The sequence below is a fragment of the Aedes albopictus genome, chromosome 1 (genome assembly GCF_035046485.1).
Source record: "Aedes albopictus strain Foshan chromosome 1, AalbF5, whole genome shotgun sequence".
NCBI lineage: Eukaryota > Metazoa > Arthropoda > Insecta > Diptera > Culicidae > Aedes > Aedes albopictus.
In genome coordinates this window covers 57248348-57273795 of record NC_085136.1, presented here as the reverse complement: position 1 = coordinate 57273795, position 25448 = coordinate 57248348, and the positions used below count along the sequence as shown (strand labels likewise).

The 25448-nt window shown below is 43.4% G+C and overlaps 1 protein-coding gene across 1 annotated transcript; it reads left to right on the top strand.

Moving 5' to 3' along the window:
- Positions 1-6009: 6009 nt before the first annotated feature.
- Positions 6010-13316, top strand: LOC109407066 (uncharacterized). The gene is made up of 3 exons (XM_062844595.1): positions 6010-6892; positions 12006-12160; positions 12761-13316. The coding sequence occupies exons 1-3, from the start codon at positions 6442-6444 to the stop codon at positions 13226-13228; spliced, it is 1074 nt and encodes a 357-aa protein (XP_062700579.1). The 5' UTR covers positions 6010-6441; the 3' UTR covers positions 13229-13316.
- Positions 13317-25448: the final 12132 nt, after the last annotated feature.

Here is a 25448-nt window from a genome sequence, read left to right as displayed (position 1 = left end):
GGAGGAATTCCTGGAAGAATTCCTGGAGGAATTCCTGGAAGAATTCCTTGAGGAATTCCTAGAAGAATTCCTGGAGGAATTCCTAGAAGAATTCCTGGAGGAATTCCTAGAAGAATTCCTGGAGGAATTCCTAGAAGAATTCCTGGAGGAATTCCTAGAAGAATTCCTGGAGGAATTCCTGGAGGAATCCTCGAAGGAATTCCTGGAGGAATCCCCGAAGGAATTCCAGGAGGAATCCCCGAAAGAATTCCTGAAGGAATCCTGGAATCTGGGAGGAATCCTGGAAGAATTGCTGGAGAAATTCTTCATCGAATTCCCGGAGGAATCCCCGAAGGAATTCCTGAAGGAACCTCCGAAGGAATTCCTGAAGGAACTCCCCAAGGAATTCCTGAAGGAACCATCGAAAGAATTCCTGGAGGAATCTCTGAGGGAATTCCTGCAGGAATCTCCGAAGGCATTCCTGGAGGAATCTCCGAGGGAATTCGTGGAGGAATCTCCGAGAGAATTCCTGGAGGAATCCCCGAACGATTTTCTGAAGGAATCCTGGAATCTGGGAGGAATCCTGGAAGAATTGCTGGAAGAATTCCTGGAGGAATTCCTGAACGAATTCCCGGAGGAATCCCTGGAGGAATCCCCGAAGGGATTCCTGAAGGAACCCCCGTAGGAATTCATGGTGGAATCCCCGAAGGAATTCCTGGAGGAATCCCCGAAGGAATTCCTGGAGGAATCCCCGAAGGAATTCCTGGAGGAATCCCTGAAGGAATTCCTGGAGGAATCTTCGAAGGAATTCCTGGAGGAATCCCCGAAGGAATTCCTGGAGAAATCCCCGAAGGAATTCCTGGAGGAATCCCCGAAGGAATTCCTGGAGGAATCCCCGAAGGAATTCCTGGAGGAATCCCCGAAGGAATTCCTGGAGGAATCTCCGAAGGAATTCCTGGAGGAATCTCCGAAGGAATTCCTGGAGGAACCTCCGAAGGAATTCCTGGAGGAATCTCCGAAGGAATTCCTGGAGAAACTCACATGGGAACTTCTACAGGAATCCCTGAAGGATTTTCAGTAGGAATCCCCGAGGAATTCCCCGGAGGAATTCTTGGAAGAATGCCCGGAGAATTCCCAGGAGAAATTATTGGAAGAATGCCCGGAGGAATTCTTGGAAGAATTTTCAGAGGTATTCCTGGAGGAATCTATGGATGAATTCCTGGAGGAATTCCCGGAGGAATCCCTGAAGGAATCCCTGGAGAAATTCTTGGAAGAATCCCTGGAGGAATTCCCGGTGGAATCCCTGGAGGAATTCCTGAAGCAATCTCTGGAGGAGTTCGTGGAGAAATTCCAAAAAGAATCTCCGGAGGCATTGCTGGAAGAATGCCCGGAGGAATTCCAGGATGAATTTTTGAAGGAATTGCTGGAGGAATCTCCGGAGGAATTTCTGGAGGAATCCCTGTAGGAATTCCTGGAAGAATCTCTGGAGGAATCCCTGGTGGAATCCTCTCAAGATTTCGTGGTGAAATCGAATTTCAAGAGGAATTCCCTGAGGTTTTTATTTTGGGGAATCACAGACAGAAATCTTGGAAAAATCACAAACTCAAATACTGGTTTTGAAATCCTAGAAGAAAAATTAGGACGAAATCTCAGAAAGAACTTTTAGGCGAATTCCAAAACTGCTGGAAACATTTGAAGGAATGGCTAAGAATTTACAACAGCTTCCGGAAAAAAATCACGAAGAATCCCAGAAAGAAACTCCGGAGGAACTCTTGGAGGTTTGCCAGAAAGAGCTCCCGGAGGAATTCCCGTACTAATCACTAATCAACACCACTTCATTTTGAAAATAGTTGCTCCCCACACTCAATTTGTATGATTTGTAACAGGTTCCGGCGTCTCATCCAGTGGTCCATTCTAGCAACAGCTAACCGCAGTGTTCCGGTGATGGTTCCATAGAAATGTAGGCATTAGAATCCGGCAGGAACATCATCTAAATTCACACCAGCCCCAGCAGCCGCTCTATGTTGTTTACATCTCGCACCTCGCACAAAATCCGAACAGCGCGAGAAACGTCACTTTTCCTTGCGGAATAATTGGTCAGGGTATTTTTCCCAAAAGAAAAATTGACAGCTGGCTTGATCGACACAATCATCACCACCCTTGTCACCATCATCATTGATCATCAAGTTCGTCGATTTTTTCGTTTCAGCTGAGTACCGCTCAAGAAATTTCGACAGAAAATCGTTTCTTGACCGTTTCTTGGCCTATCTTTTTACACAGTACTTACGAGGTGAGTATCACCCCTCTGCAGGTAATTTGCAGTCGAAATCGCCTCGCCCCAGAACACCTTCTCCAGTTTCGAATCCGCCAGCAGGCACCGCGTCATTTCAACGAAGTACCGATTTTTTCGTTCGGCCACCCCATTCTGCTGCGGGGAGTACGGAGCCGTCCGCTGATGAACTATCCCGTGATCTGCAAAAAACTTCTGCAACGACTTACTTGCATATTCGCCGCCGCCATCCGATCGAATGACCTTCGGATATCGCCCAAACTGGTTCCTCACCATGGCGCAGTACTCTCGAATTCGGTCCTCGGCCTCCGACTTCGCATGCAACAGGTAGACAACCGTGTAACGGCTGTAATCATCCACCATTGTCATGAAGAATCGACTGCCGCGCGCCGTTGGCTCCTCCATGGGACCGCCCAAGTCCGTGTGCACCAGGTCACCCACGGCAGATGCTCTCGAACCTGACACTTTTGGGAACGATTCTCGGCTCAGCTTGCCCTCGCAGCAGGGGCCACAAACGGACTTCACGTTGCACTGATCCACCTTCAAGCCGCTCCCCAGATCGTTTCGAAGAATCTTCTGCACCGCTTCCGTGTCACGATGCCCAAGTCGACGATGCCACAGGTGTAGGCAGGAGACTCCGTGATTTGAGTTCGCTAGCATCACTTTCTCCGGAAATCGCTTCAGGTGATAGAGCCCACCTTTACGTTCCCCTACTAAAAGCACTTTTTCGCCTTTCAGGACTCTGCACCCACTCTTATCGAATGCAACTTCAAACCCCAAATCAGTAATCTTACTCACCGATAGAAGATTGGTGGCGAGCGATGGTACGTGGTACACGTTGTCCAGCGAAACGTTCATGCGACCGAGGGGGTCGACAGTAATCAATTTGCTTCAGTTATCATGTGATAAGCCGTAATTTTCTTTGATTTTCTGAATTGTTTTCATTACACTGAACATCGGTTCGATTTTAGCGGATTTTTCTCATTTTCTGCCATTTCCCAAGTTAAAATCGATTTTATGCTATTTATTTTCAGCAAAATGGTAAAAATTTAAAATATCTGAAAAAATCGAATTAAATGAAAAAAAAATCATTCGAAAATCGGCGCTGAAAGCGGCTAACATCTCTTAAAATGTTACGACGTCGCGACGCCACGTCGAAAATTTTGACAACTCTTCCAGGTAAACAATCGGCTGCGTCGACCGAGGCGTCGGTCATCAGCTGGTCGCTCAGCAGCAGGAATTGCTGGAATTAGCGAATGCAACACGGATCACCTCAGAAATATGGGAAATGCATGTTATTGAGAAGATTTATTTGCTACATAATGGCATACTGAGGATTAAAATAATGCGTAGACTATGTAAACAACAGTCACATCCGTGATCAGCTGTTGTTTATAAACAACCTCCATCCGGAAGGACAAAGAAGAAAATCGAGAAAATTTGACATTTTTGTTCAGGGATGTGCATCGATTCTGTTCGACTTTATGTGGATAAGCCAACATTATAATCGATTTTATCGGATATTTCGGAAATGGCTGATTTTGATCGATTTTCGGTTAATTTCTTCAGTTTTGTTGGAATTATGGAAAAAATATGATTTCTTGTAGGTTTTGGCTTAAAATCTAGGATATCGGGAAGAGTCGTCCCCCTCGTTCCTGGAAGAATTCACGAAGGAATTGCTGGAGGAATCCCCGGAGGAATTCCTAGAGGAATCCCCGGAGGAAGTCTTGGAGGAATTCCTGGAGGAATTCCCGGAGGAATTCCTGGAGAAATTCCCGGAGGAATTCCTGGAAGAATTCCCTGAGGAATTCTTGGAGGAACCGCGGAGGAATTCCTGGAGGAATCCCCGGAGGAATTCCCGGAGGAATTCGTGGAGGAATTTCTGGGGCAATTCCTGGAGGAATTCCTGGGGGAATTCGCGGAGGAGTTCCTGGGGGAATTTGCGGAGGAATTCCTGGGGGAATTCGCGGAGGAATTCCTAGAAGAATTTTCGGAGGAATTCCTAGATGAATTCCTGGAGGAATTCCCGGCGAAATTTCTGGAGGAATTTCCGGGGGAATTCCTGGAGAAATTCCCGGAGGAATTCCTGGAGGACTTCTCGGAGGAATTCCTGGAGGAACTCCCGGAGGAATTTCTGGAGGAATTCACGAAGGAATTCCTGGAGGAATTCCCGGAGGAATTCCTGGAGGAATCCCCGGAGGAATTCTTGGAGGAATCCCCGGAAGAATTTCTGGAGGAATCCGCGGAGGAATTTCTAGAGGAATTCCTGGAGGAATCCCCGGAGGTATTCCTGGAGGAGTCCGCGCAGGAATTTCTGGAGGAATTTTCCGAGAAATTCCTGGAGGAATCCCCGGAGGAATTAATGCAGGATTCCCCGGAAGGAATTTCTGGAGGTATTCCTGTTAGAATTTCTGGAGGAATGGCTGGAAGAATTTCTAAAGAAATTCCCGGAGGATTTTTTGTTATTGTAATTGTAATTTATTATCATAAACGTAAGCCTGGCGGTATAACCATCATCCAGGAAGAACTATTGGAAATATTACTGGAGGATTTTTTTTATGTATAATCCCTGCAGTTTTCCCCGGAGGAGTTTCTGGAGGAATCCCCGGAGGAATAGGCGAAGAACTTACTGAAGCTATCCTCGGAGAAATTCATGGAGGATTTCCTGGGGGAATTTACGGTGGAATCCTTCAGGTATTACTAGAGGATTTTCTGGAGCAGTCCTCGAAGGAATTCCTGGAGGAATGCACGGATGACTTCTTGGAGGAATTTCGGGAAGTATTCCTGGAGGAATTGCTTGAGGAACCCCCGGAGAAATTTCTGATGAAATCCCTAGAGGAATACTCGTAGGAATTCCTGAAGGAATCGCCGGAGGAATTCCTCGAGGGATCCCTGGACGTGTTTTCGAAGGGATTCCCGGAGAAATCCCTGAAGATATTGCTGGAGTAAATCCCCTGCCAAATCACTAAGAACTTCCACCGAATCGCATTTTTTTCCTGGGAATTTGTAGCTTATATTTGAGCAAACTTTAGATACATTTTCGCAGCTATTTTCCGCGGCTGGTAATCCATCTATTTTCATCCCGTAATCCCGATGGATTTTTATTCTTGGGAGTAATTGTCAGCTTCCACTCGAACTTGACCAACTGCATCACAATTTCAAATGATCCGACCTCGCCACAGGCAAGGGAACTGGTTTACATGTCCGCCACCGTATGCACCACCAGCTGGAAATCATATAACCTTTCTTCCGGTTGCGCTTGTCCGGCCGGAATATCAACGGGTCACAATGCTGGTCAATCTTCCACTGTGCTGCGTTCCAGACCAAGTGAGTCTGAGCGGTCTGAGCGTAGATTCATTGTTGATAAACAAAATTGGTAAACAAGTTGTTTCGTCGATTTTGTTTTCTTTTTTCTCTCAAGATCAACTGTCAAAATTACTTTGGTAAAAATGCTGTATTTTCCTTGACCTCATTTCTTACGATCTGAGTACTAGGCTTAAACCAAACTCCCAACAAAATTATTTATTCTGTTGTTGGTGGGATGTTCGCGTTTCATGATAAGCCTGTTTTCATATGTTATGCTAATATCGACTTTTAACAAAAATAAAAAGCCAAAAAAATCGATTAAAAAAATTCATGTTCTTTCTGGCAGCCCTGATGGAAAGATCCGTCAAAACAGAAAACAAAAAAGACCCGCAAAAAACAAAATCGCTGCTGAGGCGAGATGGACCGTGAACGGTCTTAGGGCATCTCCAGCAGAATTATAGTTGTAGATGCATTTGTTATGACAGTTATAAATTTTTGTTGGTCAAAAATTTGTAACTCACCGTCGACTCTTCAGCAGCAGTTCTAAATGATATTATATATATAGAATTGCGTTTGTGTGCGTGCTTCAGATTGTCAATCAGTTCGTGTAAACAAATCAAACGCTGCGAAAATGTCCGACGATTGGTATGAAAGTGTAACCGGAGAGTTCGAAGATCCCGGGATAGAAATGGACTTGTTTCTAGAGATAATTGAAGGTAAGTTTATCAATTCCAAAAATATACTGTCCCATTGAAGACCATTTGATTCCATTTTTTGCAGACAACTCTGGTAAGGCTGCGAGTCAGCGTCGAGGATCACTTCCTGGGCGTCGTAATATTGCGCGAAACTTTGTTCTAGGGCATGAAATGCTCATGGACCACTATTTCTCCCCGCAATCCGTCTATCCAGAAAATTTATTCGAAAGAAGGTTCCGGATGCCAAAACGTATGTTTTTGCGCATCTTGGAGGACATCACAGCCGCCAACGACTATTTTAAGCTGAAGTGCAATGCTGCTGGAAAGCCTGGGCTGTCCGGTATCCAAAAGTGCGCAGCAGCCATCCGTCAACTAGCCTACGGAACTGCTTCCGATGCTACTGACGAATATATTCAAATCGGTGAATCGACAGCCAACGAGGCTATGAAGGAGTTTTGCCGCACGCTACTCAAACTATACCGTGAAATTTTTTTGCGTCCACCGAACCAAAGCCAAAAGGCTGCATTAGAAGAAGAAAACGCGAGCCGGGGGTTCCCTGGAATGATTGGCAGTATCGACTGCATGCATTGGGAGTGGAAGAACTGCCCAGTTGCCCTAAAAGGTACGCTGCTGAATGCTAGAATGTTCTATTGTATATATATGTTTTTGTTTAATACTATTTTAATCAAGGTAAGTAAGTAAAACACCTTGATTTTAATGTCGCACAAACTTGAAATTGCAAAGGGGCTTTTCATAAACCACGTAGACTCTTGGAGGAGGGGGTCTGGCCAAATCCTACGCTCCATATAAAGTTTCAAATTTCAAATTCGTATGAACGAGGGGGTAGGTGGGGTCTGAGATTGCCAAATTCTAGTCTACGTAGATTATGAACAGCCCCAAAAGAATTCACATAGCCGATTATGCGCCTCCTTCTATATGGAACTATCTATCCCGGCAAACGTCGTACTGCCTGCCTACTGTGTTTTATAGAAGTCCCCCGCTACTTCATCAGTATGGGAGCCAGCCCTGTCGTCCTCCTTAGTCTAGGTTAGTCGACGACGAGATTTTGTTAAAAATAACCATGTGAAATGGTTAACGTGATTCCCACGTCCACCCCCTCAGGAGACAAATTTTAATAAACCGTTGTTTTGGGTGTTAACTGTTAACGCCCTGACCGTATCAGTTTGAGTGTATATGGGATTTGTCATAAGTCGGTACCCACGTCCACCCCCTCAGGAGACAAATTTGAATAAAACGTTGTTTTGGGTGTTAACTGTTAACGCCCTGACCATACCAGTTTGAGTGTATATGGGATTTGTTATAAGTCGGTACCCACGTCCACCCCCTCAGGAGACAGATTTTAATAAAACATCATTTTGGGTGTTAACTGTTAATGCCCTGACCGTATCAGTTTGAGTGTATATGGGATTTGTTATAAGTCGGTACCCACGTCCACCCCCTCAGGAGACAAATTTTAATAAAACGTTGTTTTGGGTGTTAACTGTTAACGCCCTGACCATACCAGTTTGAGTGTATATGGGATTTGTCATAAGTCGGTACCCACGTCCACCCCCTCAGGAGACAAATTTTAATAAAACGTTGTTTTGGGTGTTAACTGTTAACGCCCTGACCATACCAGTTTGAGTGTATATGGGATTTGTCATAAGTCGGTACCCACGTCCACCCCCTCAGGAGACAAATTTTAATAAAACGTTGTTTTGGGTGTTAACTGTTAACGCCCTGACCATACCAGTTTGAGTGTATATGGGATTTGTCATAAGTCGGTACCCACGTCCACCCCCTCAGGAGACAAATTTTAATAAAACGTTGTTTTGGGTGTTAACTGTTAACGCCCTGACCATACCAGTTTGAGTGTATATGGGATTTGTCATAAGTCGGTACCCACGTCCACCCCCTCAGGAGACAAATTTTAATAAAACGTTGTTTTGGGTGTTAACTGTTAATGCCCTGACCGTATCAGTTTGAGTGTATATGGGATTTGTCATAAGTCGGTACCCACGTCCACCCCCTCAGGAGACAAATTTTAATAAAACATCATTTTGGGTGTTAACTGTTAATGCCCTGACCGTATCAGTTTGAGTGTATATGGGATTTGTCATAAGTCGGTACCCACGTCCACCCCCTCAAGAGACAAATTTTAATAAAACGTTATTTTGGGTGTTAACTGTTAACGCCCTGACCGTATCAGTTTGAGTGTATATGGGATTTGTCATAAGTCGGTACCCACGTCCACCCCCTCAGGAGACAAATTTTAATAAAACGTTATTTTGGGTGTTAACTGTTAACGCCCTGACCGTATCAGTTTGAGTGTATATGGGATTTGTCATAAGTCGGTACCCACGTCCACCCCCTCAGGAGACAAATTTTAATAAAACGTTATTTTGGGTTTTAACTGTTAACGCCCTGACCGTATCAGTTTGAGTGTATATGGGATTTGTCATAAGTCGGTACCCACGTCCACCCCCTCAGGAGACAAATTTTAATAAAACGTTATTTTGGGTGTTAACTGTTAACGCCCTGACCGTATCAGTTTGAGTGTATATGGGATTTGTCATAAGTCGGTACCCACGTCCACCCCCTCAGGAGACAAATTTTAATAAAACGTTATTTTGGGTGTTAACTGTTAACGCCCTGACCGTATCAGTTTGAGTGTATATGGGATTTGTCATAAGTCGGTACCCACGTCCACCCCCTCAGGAGACAAATTTGAATAAAACGTTGTTTTGGGTGTTAACTGTTAACGCCCTGACCATACCAGTTTGAGTGTATATGGGATTTGTTATAAGTCGGTACCCACGTCCACCCCCTCAGGAGACAGATTTTAATAAAACATCATTTTGGGTGTTAACTGTTAATGCCCTGACCGTATCAGTTTGAGTGTATATGGGATTTGTTATAAGTCGGTACCCACGTCCACCCCCTCAGGAGACAAATTTTAATAAAACGTTGTTTTGGGTGTTAACTGTTAACGCCCTGACCATACCAGTTTGAGTGTATATGGGATTTGTCATAAGTCGGTACCCACGTCCACCCCCTCAGGAGACAAATTTTAATAAAACGTTGTTTTGGGTGTTAACTGTTAACGCCCTGACCATACCAGTTTGAGTGTATATGGGATTTGTCATAAGTCGGTACCCACGTCCACCCCCTCAGGAGACAAATTTTAATAAAACGTTGTTTTGGGTGTTAACTGTTAACGCCCTGACCATACCAGTTTGAGTGTATATGGGATTTGTCATAAGTCGGTACCCACGTCCACCCCCTCAGGAGACAAATTTTAATAAAACATCATTTTGGGTGTTAACTGTTAATGCCCTGACCGTATCAGTTTGAGTGTATATGGGATTTGTCATAAGTCGGTACCCACGTCCACCCCCTCAAGAGACAAATTTTAATAAAACGTTATTTTGGGTGTTAACTGTTAACGCCCTGACCGTATCAGTTTGAGTGTATATGGGATTTGTCATAAGTCGGTACCCACGTCCACCCCCTCAGGAGACAAATTTTAATAAAACGTTATTTTGGGTGTTAACTGTTAACGCCCTGACCGTATCAGTTTGAGTGTATATGGGATTTGTCATAAGTCGGTACCCACGTCCACCCCCTCAGGAGACAAATTTTAATAAAACGTTATTTTGGGTTTTAACTGTTAACGCCCTGACCGTATCAGTTTGAGTGTATATGGGATTTGTCATAAGTCGGTACCCACGTCCACCCCCTCAGGAGACAAATTTTAATAAAACGTTATTTTGGGTGTTAACTGTTAACGCCCTGACCGTATCAGTTTGAGTGTATATGGGATTTGTCATAAGTCGGTACCCACGTCCACCCCCTCAGGAGACAAATTTTAATAAAACGTTATTTTGGGTGTTAACTGTTAACGCCCTGACCGTATCAGTTTGAGTGTATATGGGATTTGTCATAAGTCGGTACCCACGTCCACCCCCTCAGGAGACAAATTTTAATAAAACGTTATTTTGGGTGTTAACTGTTAACGCCCTGACCATACCAGTTTGAGTGTATATGGGATTTGTCATAAGTCGGTACCCACGTCCACCCCCTCAGGAGACAAATTTTAATAAAACGTTGTTTTGGGTGTTAACTGTTAACGCCCTGACCATACCAGTTTGAGTGTATATGGGATTTGTCATAAGTCGGTACCCACGTCCACCCGCTCAGGAGACAAATTTTAATAAAACGTTGTTTTGGGTGTTAACTGTTAACGCCCTGACCATACCAGTTTGAGTGTATATGGGATTTGTCATAAGTCGGTACCCACGTCCACCCCCTCAGGAGACAAATTTTAATAAAACGTTATTTTGGGTGTTAACTGTTAACGCCCTGACCGTATCAGTTTGAGTGTATATGGGATTTGTCATAAGTCGGTACCCACGTCCACCCCCTCAGGAGACAAATTTTAATAAAACGTTATTTTGGGTGTTAACTGTTAACGCCCTGACCGTATCAGTTTGAGTGTATATGGGATTTGTCATAAGTCGGTACCCACGTCCACCCCCTCAGGAGACAAATTTTAATAAAACGTTATTTTGGGTGTTAACTGTTAACGCCCTGACCATACCAGTTTGAGTGTATATGGGATTTGTCATAAGTCGGTACCCACGTCCACCCCCTCAGGAGACAAATTTTAATAAAACGTTATTTTGGGTGTTAACTGTTAACGCCCTGACCGTATCAGTTTGAGTGTATATGGGATTTGTCATAAGTCGGTACCCACGTCCACCCCCTCAGGAGACAAATTTTAATAAAACGTTATTTTGGGTGTTAACTGTTAACGCCCTGACCATACCAGTTTGAGTGTATATGGGATTTGTCATAAGTCGGTACCCACGTCCACCCCCTCAGGAGACAAATTTTAATAAAACGTTGTTTTGGGTGTTAACTGTTAATGCCCTGACCGTATCAGTTTGAGTGTATATGGGATTTGTCATAAGTCGGTACCCACGTCCACCCCCTCAGGAGACAAATTTTAATAAAACATCATTTTGGGTGTTAACTGTTAATGCCCTGACCGTATCAGTTTGAGTGTATATGGGATTTGTCATAAGTCGGTACCCACGTCCACCCCCTCAGGAGACAAATTTTAATAAAACGTTATTTTGGGTTTTAACTGTTAACGCCCTGACCGTATCAGTTTGAGTGTATATGGGATTTGTCATAAGTCGGTACCCACGTCCACCCCCTCAGGAGACAGATTTTAATAAAACATCATTTTGGGTGTTAACTGTTAATGCCCTGACCGTATCAGTTTGAGTGTATATGGGATTTGTTATAAGTCGGTACCCACGTCCACCCCCTCAGGAGACAGATTTTAATAAAACATCATTTTGGGTGTTAACTGTTAACGCCCTGACCATACCAGTTTGAGTGTATATGGGATTTGTTATAAGTCGGTACCCACGTCCACCCCCTCAGGAGACAGATTTTAATAAAACATCATTTTGGGTTTTAACTGTTAATGCCCTGACCGTATCAGTTTGAGTGTATATGGGATTTGTTATAAGTCGGTACCCACGTCCACCCCCTCAGGAGACAAATTTTAATAAAACGTTGTTTTGGGTGTTAACTGTTAACGCCCTGACCATACCAGTTTGAGTGTATATGGGTTTTGTTATAAGTCGGTACCCACGTCCACCCACTCAGGAGACAAATTTTAATAAAACGTTTATTTAATGTTTATTTTATATTTATTTCAGGCCAATACCAGGGCAAAGAAGGCAAAGCAACGGTTGTACTAGAGGCAGTGGCGAGCTATAATTGTCGGATCTGGTATTGTAATTTCGGAGCTGCGGGAAGTTGCAACGACATTAACATACTAGACAATTCACCACTATTAGATGAAATAATACATGTAAGTATATTGATCTATCTGAGTGAAGTCAAATCAAGTCAGGAATTTGAACCTTGAATTTCATCGTTGTGGGTTACGATAGCAAATTATATGGTCGACTGCGTCCGATTAATTCGACGGATTAATCGACAGTCGACAGCGGTACTGATCAGGTCAACCTTCTAAACTACCTTCTTGTTCCTTCTGACGAAACGTCCTTTCTGGGACGGAGGCTACTTCTCAGCTTATTATGCTTGCCGTTGTGATCTTTGCGCGACTCTAACTGAAAGTATGAACTTTGAATTATCGATATGAAAATGTTAATAGAACGATACTACAATTCTCGGATACTTTTTCAAAACGACGTATAATACATACACGCAAATCCTATGTTGATACGTCGTTTTGAATAAGTATCCGAGAATTTTTCTATTGCCTTTCAACTGTCGTCAAGATATTAATGGGTGACCACCATTGCACATATTCGGCTGCGCGAAGTAAGACATAAATCCGTTAGGCATAATGCTTTTGACCTGTTCTCATCTCAGTGATGATTTAATAAGTTATTCGGTAATGCATAACAAATGTGTCCTAATACGGTTCATTTATGTTTATTTACAGAACGGTATGTTGGACCTGACGTACGAAGTGAACGGTAAAACGCGTGAAAGGGGATATCTTCTAGGAGATGGAATTTATCCCGACTGGTCTTGTTTCGTCAAAACAATATCGCATCCATCTAACGCGAAGGAGCAGCATTTTGCAACGGTTCAGGAATCTGTAAGAAAAGACGTGGAACGGTGTTTCAGTCTTCTGACCAATACCTGGCAAATTACAAAGCAGCCGTGTCGTTTGTGGGATTTGCAAACCATGATACTCGTGATGGAAGCTTGTATAATTTTGCACAATATGCGCATTGAATACAACGAACACGAAGAGGTGGTTTTTCGACAAAATTCCAATGAGCGTGAGCCGAAGACCTTCACACAGTATTGTGAAATTCGTGCAAAAATTAAATGTGCTACAGAAAACGCAGCTCTGAGAAAGGATCTGATAGACCACCTATGGCATGTACGTGGTGAACAATAAGCAGTGCAAGTTAAAATAGAAGAAGAGAGAAATATAGAGTATATTGTCACAATAAAATAAGAAAAATAAACAGCTATCCATTTCTGAACGTATTTTATTTAAAGCAATCACGAAAGCATTTGATGCCTATGTTTATAAAAAAACATTTAAAAAAATTGAACAACGCTGCTGCATGACATTATTCTATCGACATTGTGGTCCTTATCATATTGATCGATCTAAATTTACAAGTTTTGGTTGGTGATTTGTTTGAGCAGAGTCACCTTCTGCCCCAGAGACGTTTTGTTGTGGTGCTGCCGAAGTGCGTCCCACGTCTCTTGTGCCGTCGTTTTGTCGCGAATCAAACTGTACTGACTCTCGTCCACCAGCAGCTGAATGGTGGCGAGCGTCCTTTCGTCGCCTTCCCGCCATGCATCCGTGACCGGGTTCGGTGCAATTCCCGGATCGACGTATTTCCACAGCTGCTCTCGCCGGAGCAGCGCAGTGACGGAGAAAGACCACGCGGGGTAATTCGAGTTATTCAGCTTGACAACTCTTGCCCACTCCATTCCGCGAAAGTTCTCGAAAAATCACCACCGGTTTTTCACTCCCGACTTTCGCGAAAAAATACTGCGCAACGTTAACTAAAAACGACCGTAACCGATTCCGTACACTTCCCGGAACTGATCCGTAATGAAACCGACTGGGCACATAACCTGTTGGAGTGTCCACAGTGGAATTAGAGACTCGGATCGGGGAAGCAATAAAACACACGTGTGTACTGAACAAGAACTAACAAAGGAATGACTTTGATTTATTGAACGGAAGTAAACAAACGCAATTACATTAATGGTATCATGGTTTATCTATGTCGTTGAAGTTGTCGCCGCTCGAGGGGCTCAACACTCCTCCTCAACTTCAGCCGACTTCACTCCGATAGCCGCCCGAAGTTCTGCAAGTTTTACCGCTGCAAGCGGCTTTGTCAGCATGTCCGCTTCCATACGTTCCGTCGGGCAGTACTTGATGGACACTACGCCGTTTGCCACGAGATCCTTCACAAAACAATATTTAGTGTCAATATGCTTTGACTTGCGCGATGTCCGGTCCGTAGCAGTTAGAGCAATGCAGCTCTGGTTATCCTCGTGAACTGCAACAGGATACGCCAAGACTATGCCCAAGTCGTGCATCAGCTTCCGTAACCACTGTAGTTCCTGTAGACAGTCGGCCAAAGCGATATACTCGGCCTCTGTACTGGACAGCGCAACGCTTGTCTGCTTTCGGCAACACCACTCGATGAGTCCACCGCCTAGCTTGAACAAGAAGCCGGTGTTGGACTTGCGATCCGTTACCTCGCCCGCCCAGTCAGCGTCAACGAAACATTCCAGCTTCAGCCTTCCATCAGCTCCTAGGTGCAATTCGTGGTTAATCGTCCCCTTCAAATATCGAAGCACCTTTTTGGCCTCGATCCAATCGGCCTTCGTTGGCTTCGATACACGCCGCCCCAGAACAGATGTAGCGATCGAGATGTCCGGACGACTGTTTATGGCAATATACAACAACGCACCAATTAGGCTTTGGTATTGTTCCTTCTCCACAAGCTCCTCATTCTCCTCCTGCGGTTGTTGCAAATAGCCACTTCCCATTGGTACTCGAGAAATGTTGGCATTCTCCATACCAAACCGTGCGAGGACCTTCGAGATGTACGGCTTTTGGTTGATTACGAACGCGTTAGCTTGCTTTCGGACCTGTATTCCTAGGAAACACGAGAGATCTCCCAATTCGCTGATCTTGAAGCTCTGCTCCAACACCTTCACCAACGCTTGATATTCATGCTCGGAGTTGCAAGCGATTATTAGATCGTCCACATACAGTAGCACGTACATGTAGCGACCGCCAGACTGCTTTGTGTATAGACATGGATCCGCCTTCGATTGTTGGAATCCGACTTCCTTCAAAACAGCATCGATCTTCCGGTTCCACACGCGGGCAGCCTGTTTCAGGCCATACAGGCTACGTTTGAGGCGGCATACTGCATTCGGATCCTTGCTCACGAACCCAGGAGGCTGTTTGATGAATATCTCCTCCTGCAACTCGCCATAGAGGAATGCCGTTTTAATGTCAACGTGCCTTGTCAACATTTTTCTGGTGCTGGCCACGGTGAGAACGGTGCGAAAGGTGGTTTGCCTAACTACCGGCGCAAAAACTTGATCGTACTCGCTCCCAAACTTTTGGCGAAACCCTTGGGCAACGAGCCTGGCTTTGAAACGCACGACGTCTCCGTTGGCACTCTCCTTGCGCTTGTACACCCATCGTGACCCAATAGCTTTACGACCCGCTGGTAACTGGACAACGTCCCAGGTATCGTTTTCCATTAATGAAGCCATTTCTTCTGCCATAGCCGCTTTCCATTTGTCACTCTCCGGGCTAGCCAATGCCTCCGCGTAGCTCTTCGGTTCGCATGCCACTGCTGCGGCCAAACCAATCGTTTCTCGGTATCTCCCCGGTGGCTGACCGATATTCGACCTGGCAGACCTTCTCAATCCGACCGGATCTAGCTCCTCCTGAACCGATTCGTTTTCCAAACCGAGAAGACGTCCTTCACCATCATCCGAACTGCTATCGCATCCGAAAAATTCTTCCTCCGAGTCAATGCTGCGATTCTTCGTGTTGTCCGCCGCCAAATCCACCGGAACCGTATTCTCCAGCCGCACGAACATTTCTGCATCCGCATTCCGTTTGACTTCCTCTGGATCTGTACTGATGGCTTCAGTTGGCGTGGCTCCATCAAACTCCACAAATCGGACATCTCGGCTCACGACAATCCTTCCAGTACGCGCATCCAACAGCCGGTAAGCCTTGTTCTCGGAAGAGTAGCCGACGAAGGTGAGTTTTTCTGCTTTAACTTCGAATTTTTTACGCTTCTGAGGGGGAATCCACGCATAAGCAGTACACCCGAAAATTTTCATGCCCTTCAGGTCCGGTTTTCGGCCGAACCAGTGCTCGAAAGGAGTTTTACCAACAGCAGTAGACGGCAACCTGTTCTGGATGTAAGCGGCCGTATTCACCGCTTCTGCCCAAAAGCGTTTGGGTAACCCTGCATCCAGTAACATACACAGACCCATTTCGTTGAGCGTCCTGTTTTTTCGCTCCGCCACCCCATTCTGTTGGGGAGCGTAGCCGGCGGTATATTCAGGCTTTATTCCCTCCTCAGCATAAAATTTACGAATACTTTTACTGGTGTACTCACCTCCTCTGTCCGAGCGTATAACCTTCGGCTTCTTACCAAGCTGGTTCTGGGTGAATCGGACGTAATCTCGGATCCTGGCTTCTACCTCCGATTTTTCCTTGAGAAAATACACCATAGTGTACCTGCTATGGTCGTCGATCATGGTCATATAGTACCTACAGCCGCCCGGAGTCTCAGTCATCGGACCGCAGACGTCGCTGTGGACTATATCGAGCACCTCCTTTGACGTTTTCTCAGCTACCTGCGGGAACGAAGGCCTGGCCATCTTGGCCTTGATGCAACACTCACAGGTCGTCTTGATACCGCACTCACTAACACACATTCCGGATACCAGGCCTTTGCGCACTGCCTCTTTGATTGCCTCCGGATTCCGGTGGCCGAGCCGACGGTGCCACGTATGTTGGCATTCTTCGTTATGCCCTTTATCACTCACTAACATCGAACGCTCTCCGGCCAGATTCAACCGATACAGGCCACCAATTTTGTCGGCAGTCGCGACGATTTTCTGTCCGCACAATAGTTGGCACTTTTCACCGTCGAATTCAGCACGCACACCTTTGTTCGAAAGTTTTGCTACCGACACGAGATTGCTTTCGAGCTCCGGAGCAAAAATCACTTCCGTCAACGTTACCGAAACGTTTTCTCCGCGATCGTTCACACACTGTATGGTGCAGTCTCCGATGCCCTCTGTGCGGAGCATTTTTCCATCCGCCGCCGAAATAGTCGGACGCGCACTCTTATCCAACCGAACGAACAATCTTTTGTCGTTAGCGAGGTGCGACGTCGCACCGGAGTCAATTAACCACGCACCCGCGCCGAAATCACCCGATCGCACCATAAACGTAAACGACTCTTGGTCGTCTTCGCGCACTGTTTTCGCTTTTTCTTTTGCCTTCTTCTTCTTATTTTTCTCGTCGCTGTTCTTCGCCGCAATGAATGCTTTGCAGTTACGCTTGCGGTGCCCCACTTTTCCGCAGAAGTAGCACGAAACATCCACTGACTTTTGCTGCTGCTGGCTGGATCCAACTCTCAGCGCCTGTTCTCCCGTTTCGCTCTTCTGTTTATCCGCCTCGTCTATCAGCTTCACTTTGACCATCTCGAGTGTAAGCTCGTTTTCATCCCGTGCCTCCAACGCCGTCGTGAGGGGATTGAACGCGTCCGGGAGGCCACGAAGAATTAACGCTACCTTCAGGCATTCGGTCATTTCGAACCCCGAGTTCTCCAGACGAGCGTACTGCTTTTCGATGCCGGCAAGATAATTCTCCATATTGTCACCCACCTTGAAGTTTTGGTTGGTGATTTGTTTGAGCAGAGTCACCTTCTGCCCCAGAGACGTTTTGTTGTGGTGCTGCCGAAGTGCGTCCCACGTCTCTTGTGCCGTCGTTTTGTCGCGAATCAAACTGTACTGACTCTCGTCCACCAGCAGCTGAATGGTGGCGAGCGTCCTTTCGTCGCCTTCCCGCCATGCATCCGTGACCGGGTTCGGTGCAATTCCCGGATCGACGTATTTCCACAGCTGCTCTCGCCGGAGCAGCGCAGTGACGGAGAAAGACCACGCGGGGTAATTCGAGTTATTCAGCTTGACAACTCTTGCCCACTCCATTCCGCGAAAGTTCTCGAAAAATCACCACCGGTTTTTCACTCCCGACTTTCGCGAAAAAATACTGCGCAACGTTAACTAAAAACGACCGTAACCGATTCCGTACACTTCCCGGAACTGATCCGTAATGAAACCGACTGGGCACATAACCTGTTGGAGTGTCCACAGTGGAATTAGAGACTCGGATCGGGGAAGCAATAAAACACACGTGTGTACTGAACAAGAACTAACAAAGGAATGACTTTGATTTATTGAACGGAAGTAAACAAACGCAATTACATTAATGGTATCATGGTTTATCTATGTCGTTGAAGTTGTCGCCGCTCGAGGGGCTCAACAGATTAAAATTGAAGGAAACTAGCAAGATGTAGACCTAGAATAATTCGATGGGATAAAGAAAAGGTAGATTGTTTAAATGGAGATATTACTGAGATAAATCAAACATAACAATGCGTCCACTAATCACTATCATAATCTGATACAATGAGTGATTCCGGATCAAAAGATCCACAGTCTTCGCCCATCGATTTCACCTCCAACTTAACATGCGCGGCTCTTGTTAATGGTTGTTCACCAGTAGTAGTAGCCAGCTCAATCATTGCATCGGATACCGGATTTGATGGCCCGGGCGCCAAATCACGTACTTCGGATTCACATAGCAGTTCGTCTAGGATTTTTTGCTTTTTCAGTTTGAGTATTTTTGTTGAAATCTCATCCAGATCGTTAAAGCTCGTCGTCACTATTTTGATGCGATTAGCTTGTCGCATTATTTCGTTCCTTTCCTATGTTGCCTGAGCCATTTCTTCTAAAACAGTAATTTTACTCCGTTCGACCTCATCCATCCTCAATTTATGTTTGGCGGCTTTTTGTCCTATTGGTCGGCCGCACGAAGGTACTGGAGAAACTGGTTCAGATACTGTGAAGCAAAGAAACAAGTTAGTAGGTAAATCGAAGGATCTTTTCGTAATGGAAATATTATTGACTTCTTTGGACATGAACCTTTATGTGTGATATACGGATACGATACGATGGTTGCGTTAACCTTATGAGGTTACAATCGAATTCAAGAAAATATTGCATCAGTTTCATCTAATTTCGTTTGTTCCGACTCCGTCGAAAATCGACAGTGCTCAAGACAGTGCTGAAAATGTAAATTCAACATAGGGTGGCGAAGCGTATTATCGGCAGGTTTGTTCTCTTCGTCATGGGGGTTTTTGTGGGCCGAATTGCCTGAAATTGAGTCGTATAACTCAGCTAGACAGGCTAGACATTAGTAGGAGTCTACGACCAGAGTGCTCGATCTTCTCCGCAGAAGCTATGGCTATCCTCGTGGCTGTTTCCACCCCGGCCGATCAGCCCATCCTAGTCCTTACGGATTCCGCCAGTGTACTCGACGCCTTAAAGTCGAAAATCTATGAACATCTTCAGAATTGATAACAAAACATTTCTAAATATGACTTATGTTTTTGAAAATCTATGAAATACTTCTGAAATCCCCAGCCAAAATTGTATGAAATTTTCAGACAAATTAAAAAAAACAGACTTAAACTCTTGAGTTCCGAATCAGGAATTCCTCCAGGAGTTCTTTCAAGGATTCCTAGAGAAGTTTTTTTTAGAGATTCCCACAGAAGTTCCATCAGGGATTCCTCCAGGAGTTCCATTAGGGATTCCTTCAGAGGCTCCTTCAGGAGTTCCATCGGGGATTTTTCCAGGAGTTCCTTTTAAGATTCTTCCAAAAGTTCCTACAAAGATTCCTCCAGGGTTTCTTTCAATGCTTCCCTAAGAGATTCGTTCTAAGTTCCTTCAGGGATTTCTCTAGGAACTCTTCCAAAGATTCCTCCAGAAGTTCCTCAAGAGATTCACCCAAATGTTTTTTTTTTCATTGATTTCTACAATATTTTTAGAGAATTCTATCAGAAGCTTCTTCGAGAATTATGTGCGGATATATTTAAACAATTTCTGAGAATTTCAAAAGATTCTCTGAAATTCCCAGTGATTTGGAAAGTATTCTAACAATCCTCAGAATTCCTAAAGATTCTCAGAAATTCCAAGTCATCCGGGGGATGATCCGGGGGATCAGGGATTTTTCCAGTACTTCCTTCAGTGTTCCCACATGGAGTTCCTTCAGAGATTCCTCTAGGAGTTCCTTCAGGGATTTCTCAAGGAGTTCAAGAATTCATTCCGGAGTTCCTTCGAGGATTTCTCAAGGAGTTCAGGGATTCCTCCAGAAGTTCCTTCAGGGATTATTCCAGAATTTTCTACAAGGATTCCTCTAGGAGTTCCTTCAGGTATTTCTCAAAGAGTTCCTTCAGGGATTCCTTCAGGAGTTCCTTCAATGATTCCAAAAGGAGCTTCTTCAGGGATTCCTCCAAGCGTTCTTTCAGGGATTCCTTCAGAGATTCCTCCCAGGGTTCCTTCAAGAATTCTTCCAGGAGTTTCTTCAGGGATTCGTCCAGAAGTTCCTCTAAGGATTCCTTCAGAAACCCCTCCAGGAGTTCCATCGAAGATTTTTCCAGGAGTTCCTTCTAAGATTTTCCAAAAATTCCTACAAAGATTCCTCCAGGATCTCCTTTAATGTTTCTTCAAGAGATTCGTTCTAAGTTCCTTCAGGTATTTCTCTAGAAACTCTTCCAAAGATTCCTCCAGAATTTCTTCCAAATATGCACCCGAAAGTTTTTTTTTCATTGATTTGTACAATAGAGAATTCCATCAGAAGCTCCTTCGGGATCAGGGATTCCTCCAGTAGTTCCTTCAGTTATTCTACAAGGTTTTCTTTCAGGGATTCCTCCAGGAGTTCCTTCAGGAATTCCTCCAGGAGTTCCTTCAGGAATTCATCCACGAGTTCCTTCAGGGATTGCTCCAGCAGTTCCTTCAGTGATTCCGCAAGATGTTCCTTCAGAGATTATTCCAGAATTTTCTACAAGGATTCCTCCCGGAGTTCCTCCAATGATTCCTTAAAGACTTCCTTCAGGAATCCCTCAAGGAGTTCCATCAGGGATTCCTCCAGGAGTTCCTTCAGGAATTCCTCTAGGAGTTCCTTCAGGGATTGCTCCAATAGTTCCTTCAGTGATTCCACAAGAAGTTCCGTCAGAAATTATTCCAGCATTTTCTACAACGATTCCTCCCGGATTTCCTCCAATAATTCCTCAAAGAGTTCCTTCAGGAATTTCACCAGGAGTTTTTTCAGGAATTCCTCCAGGAGTTCCTTCAGGGATTGCTCTAACAGTTCCTTCAGTGATTCTGCAAGAAGTTCCTTCAGATATTATTCCAGAATTTTCTACAAGGATTCCTCCCGGAATTCCTTCAATGATTACTCAATGAGTTCCTTCAGGGATTCCTTCCGGAGTTCCTTCAGGGTTTTCTCAAGGAGTTCAAGAATTCCTCCCGGAATTTCTCAAGGAATTCAGGGATACCTCCCGGAGTTCCTTCAGGGATTCCTTTAGAATATCCATCAGGAGTTCATTCAGGGATTATTCCAGAATTTCCTACAAGGTTTCCTCCAGGAGTTCCTTCAATGATTCATCAAGGAGCTCCTTCAGGTATTCCTCCAGGAGTTCCTTCAGGGATTCCTCCAGAAGTTCTTCCAGGAATTTCTAAAGGAGTTTAGGGATTCCTCCCGGAGTTCTTTCAGGGATTCTTGCACAAGCTCCTTCCATGATTCCTCAAGGAGCTCCTTCAGGGATTTCTCCAGGAGTTCCTTTAGGGATTCCTCCATGAGTACCTTCAGGGATTTCTCCGGGAGTTCCTTCAGGCATTTCTCCAGAAGTTCCTCCAAGAGTTTTTTTCAGGGATTCCTTCAGGAGTTTCTTCACGGATTCCTTCAGGGATTCCTCCAGGAGTTCCTTTAGGGATTCTTTCAGAGGCTCTTCCAGGAGTTCCGTAAGGAACTTTAGCAGGAGTTCCTTCTTTAATTTTTCCAAAAGGTCGTACAAAGATCCTCCAGGATGTCCTTCAACGTTTCTCGAAAAGATTCGTTATTAGTTCCTTCAGGGATTCCTCTAGGAGTTCTTCTAAGGATTCCTCCAGAAGTGCCTCCAGATAGTCATCCAAAAGTTATTTTTTTTCCATTGATTACAAATTCTTTAAAGAATTTCATCAGAAGCTCATTAGAGCGTTATGTGGGGATATATTTAAACAATTTCAAGGAATATCTATAGATTCTCAGAAAATCCCGAAGATCAGGAATGTATTCTAAGATTCCTGAGAATCCCTGAAGATTCTCAGAATTTCCCATCAGTCATTTTTAATGTATTCCAAAAACTATAGTAAATATTCTCAATTGTTTATAGCAAATAGTAGCATCGCGGAGTATATTTTAATAATGCCTGAGAATCTTTAGATTCTCAGAAATTCCCAGTGATCTGGGATGTATTCTAAGATTCCTGAGAATCCTTAAATTCCCAGTCATCTGGAATGCATTCTAAAATAGGATCTAAAATAGGAATCAGTAGCATCGCAAAATATATTTAAATAATTTCTGAGGTTCTCTAAAGGTTCTCAGTAATTCTCAGTGATCTAGGATGCATGCTCAAATTCCTGAGAATCCAGAAAAAAATCAGAAATTCCCAGTCATTTGGGATGCTTCCTAAAATCTAAAGAAAATATGCTCAGTCATTTATAGGAATCAGTAGCATCGCGGAATATATTTAAATAATTTCTGAGAATCCCTAAAGATTATCAGAAATTTCCAGTCATCGGGGATGTATTCTAAAAACTATAGAAAATATTCTCAATCATTTATAGAAATCAGTATCATCGCGGAATATAATACCTGGGAATCTCTAAACCTCCTCAGGAAATCCCAGTGATCTTGGATGTATTCTTAGATTCCTGAGAATCCCTAAAGAATCTAAAAATTGCCCAGTGATCTGGCATGTTTTCTAAGATTCCAGAGAATCCCTAACGATTCTCAAAAATTCCCAGTCATCTTGAATGTATTCTAAAAACTATAGAAAATATTCTCAATCGTTTATAGGATCCAGTAGCAATGCGAAATATATTTAAATAATTAAAGAGAATCCTTAAAGATTCTCAAAAATTCCCGGTGATCTAGGATGTATTCTAAGATTCCTGCGAATCCCTAAATATTCTCAGAAATTCCCAGTAATTTTGAATGTATTCTAAAAACTATAGGAAAAATTCTCAATCATTTATAGCAATAAGTAGCATCGCGAAATATATTTAAATAATGCCTGGGAATCTCTAAAGATTCTCAGAATTCCCAGTGATCTGGGATGCATTCTAAGATTCCTGAGAATAGTCATCCGAGATGCATTCCAAAATTCATAGAAAATATTCTCAGTCATTTAAAGAATCAGTAGCATCGCGAAATAAATTAAAATAATTCCTGAGAATCCCTAAATATTCTCAGAAATTCCCAGTGATCTTGAATGTATTTTAAAACCTATAGAAAATATTCTCAATCATTTATAGAAATCAGTAGCATCGCGGAAAATATTTAAATAATGCCTGGGAATCTCTAAAGTTTCTCAGAAATTCCCAGTGATCTGGGATACATTCGCAAATTCTTGAGAATCCAAAAAAAAAATCAGAAATTCCCAGTCATCTGGGATGCATTCTAAAATCTAAAGAAAATATGCTCAGTCATTTATAGGAATCAGTAGAATCGCGAAATATATTTAAATATTTTTTTGAGAATCCCTAAAGGTTCTCAGAAATTCCCAGTCATCGGGGATGTATTCTAAAAACTATAGAAAATATTCTCAATTATTTTTAGAAATCAGTATCATCGCGGAATATAATACCTGGGAATCTCTAAACCTCCTCAGAAATTCCCAGTGATCTTGGATGTATTCTTAGATTCCTGAGAAACCCTAAAGAATCTAAGAAATGCACAGTGATCTGGCATGTATTCTAAGATTCCTGAGAGTCCCTAAAGATTCTCAGAAATTCCCAGTCATCTTGAATGTATTCTAAAAACTATAGAAAATATTGTCAATCGTTTAAACGAATCAGTAGCATCGCGGAATATATTTAAATAATTTATGAGAATCCCTAAAGCTTCTCAGAAATTCCCCGTGATCTGGGATGTATTTTGAAAACTATAGAAAATACTCTCAATCATTTATAGCAATTAGTAGCATCGCGGAATATATTTGCATAATGCCTGGGAATCTCTAAAGATTCTCAGAAATGAGAAATGATCTGGGATGTATTCTAAGATTCCTGAGAATCGTTAAATTCCCAGTCATCTGGGATGCGTTCCAAAATTTTTAGAAAATATTTTCAATCGTTTATAGAAATCCGTAGCATCACAAAGTATATTTAAATAGTTAGTTCGCGGAATATATTTAAATAATTTCTGAAAATTTCAAAAGATTCTAAGAAAATTTCCAGTCATCGGGGATGTATTCTAAAAATTGTAGAAAATATTCTCAATCATTTATAGAAATAAGTATCATCGCGGTTTATAATACCTGGGAATCTCTAAACCTTCTCTGAAATTACCAGTGATCTGGCATGTATTCTAAGATTCCTGAGAATCCCTAAAGATTCTCAGAAATTCCCAGTCATCTGGGATGCATTCTAAAGTCTATAGAAAATATGCTTAGTCATTTATAGGAATCAGTAGCATCGCGGAATATATTTAAATAATTTCTGTGAATCTCTAAAGATTCTCAGAAACTCCCGGTAAACCGGAATGTGTTCTAAGATACTGAGAATCCCTAAAGATTCTCAGAAATTCTCAGTCATCTTGGATGCATTCCAAAGTTCATAGAAAATATTCTCAGTCATTTATAGGAATCACTACCAGCGCGGAATATATTTTAATTATTTCTGCAAATCATTGGTGAAATTCCCGGTGATTTGGGATGCATTCCAAGATTCCTGAGAATCCCTAAAGATTCTCAGAAATTCCCAGTCATCTTGAATGTATTCTAAAAACTATAGAAAATAGTCTCAATTTTTTATAGGAATCAGTAGCATCGCAGAATATATTTAAATAATTTCTGAGAATCCCTAAAGATTCTCATAAATTCCCGGTGATTCGGGATGTATTCTAAGGTTTCTAAGAACCCCTAGAATCAGTGGCATCGCGGAATATATTTGAAAAATTTCTGAGAATCTCTAAAGGTTCTCAGTAATTCTCAGTCATCTGGGATGCATTCTAAAATTCCTGAGAATCCAAAAAAAAATCAGTAATTCCCAGTCATCTCCGGTCATCTCGGATGCAATCTAAAGTCTATAGAAAATATGCTTAGTCATTTATAGAAATCAGTAGCATCGCGGAATATATTTAAATAATTTCTGAGAATCCCAAAAGATTCTCAGAGAATTTCTGTGATTTAGGATGTATTCTAAGATTCCTAAGAATGAGGGAGCGGACCTGATGTGGTGGTTAGAACAAAAGACAATCACGCCGAGGACCTGGG

Bases quoted from the DNA above. Each gene is read 5' to 3' on its own strand.
- LOC109407066 (XM_062844595.1), top strand. From the start codon at position 6,442: ATGCTCATGGACCACTATTTCTCCCCGCAATCCGTCTATCCAGAAAAT. The intron at 6,893-12,005 runs GTACGCTGCTGA...TATTTATTTCAG, and splicing joins CTGCCCAGTTGCCCTAAAAG to GCCAATACCAGGGCAAAGAA. The intron at 12,161-12,760 runs GTAAGTATATTG...GTTTATTTACAG, and splicing joins TATTAGATGAAATAATACAT to AACGGTATGTTGGACCTGAC.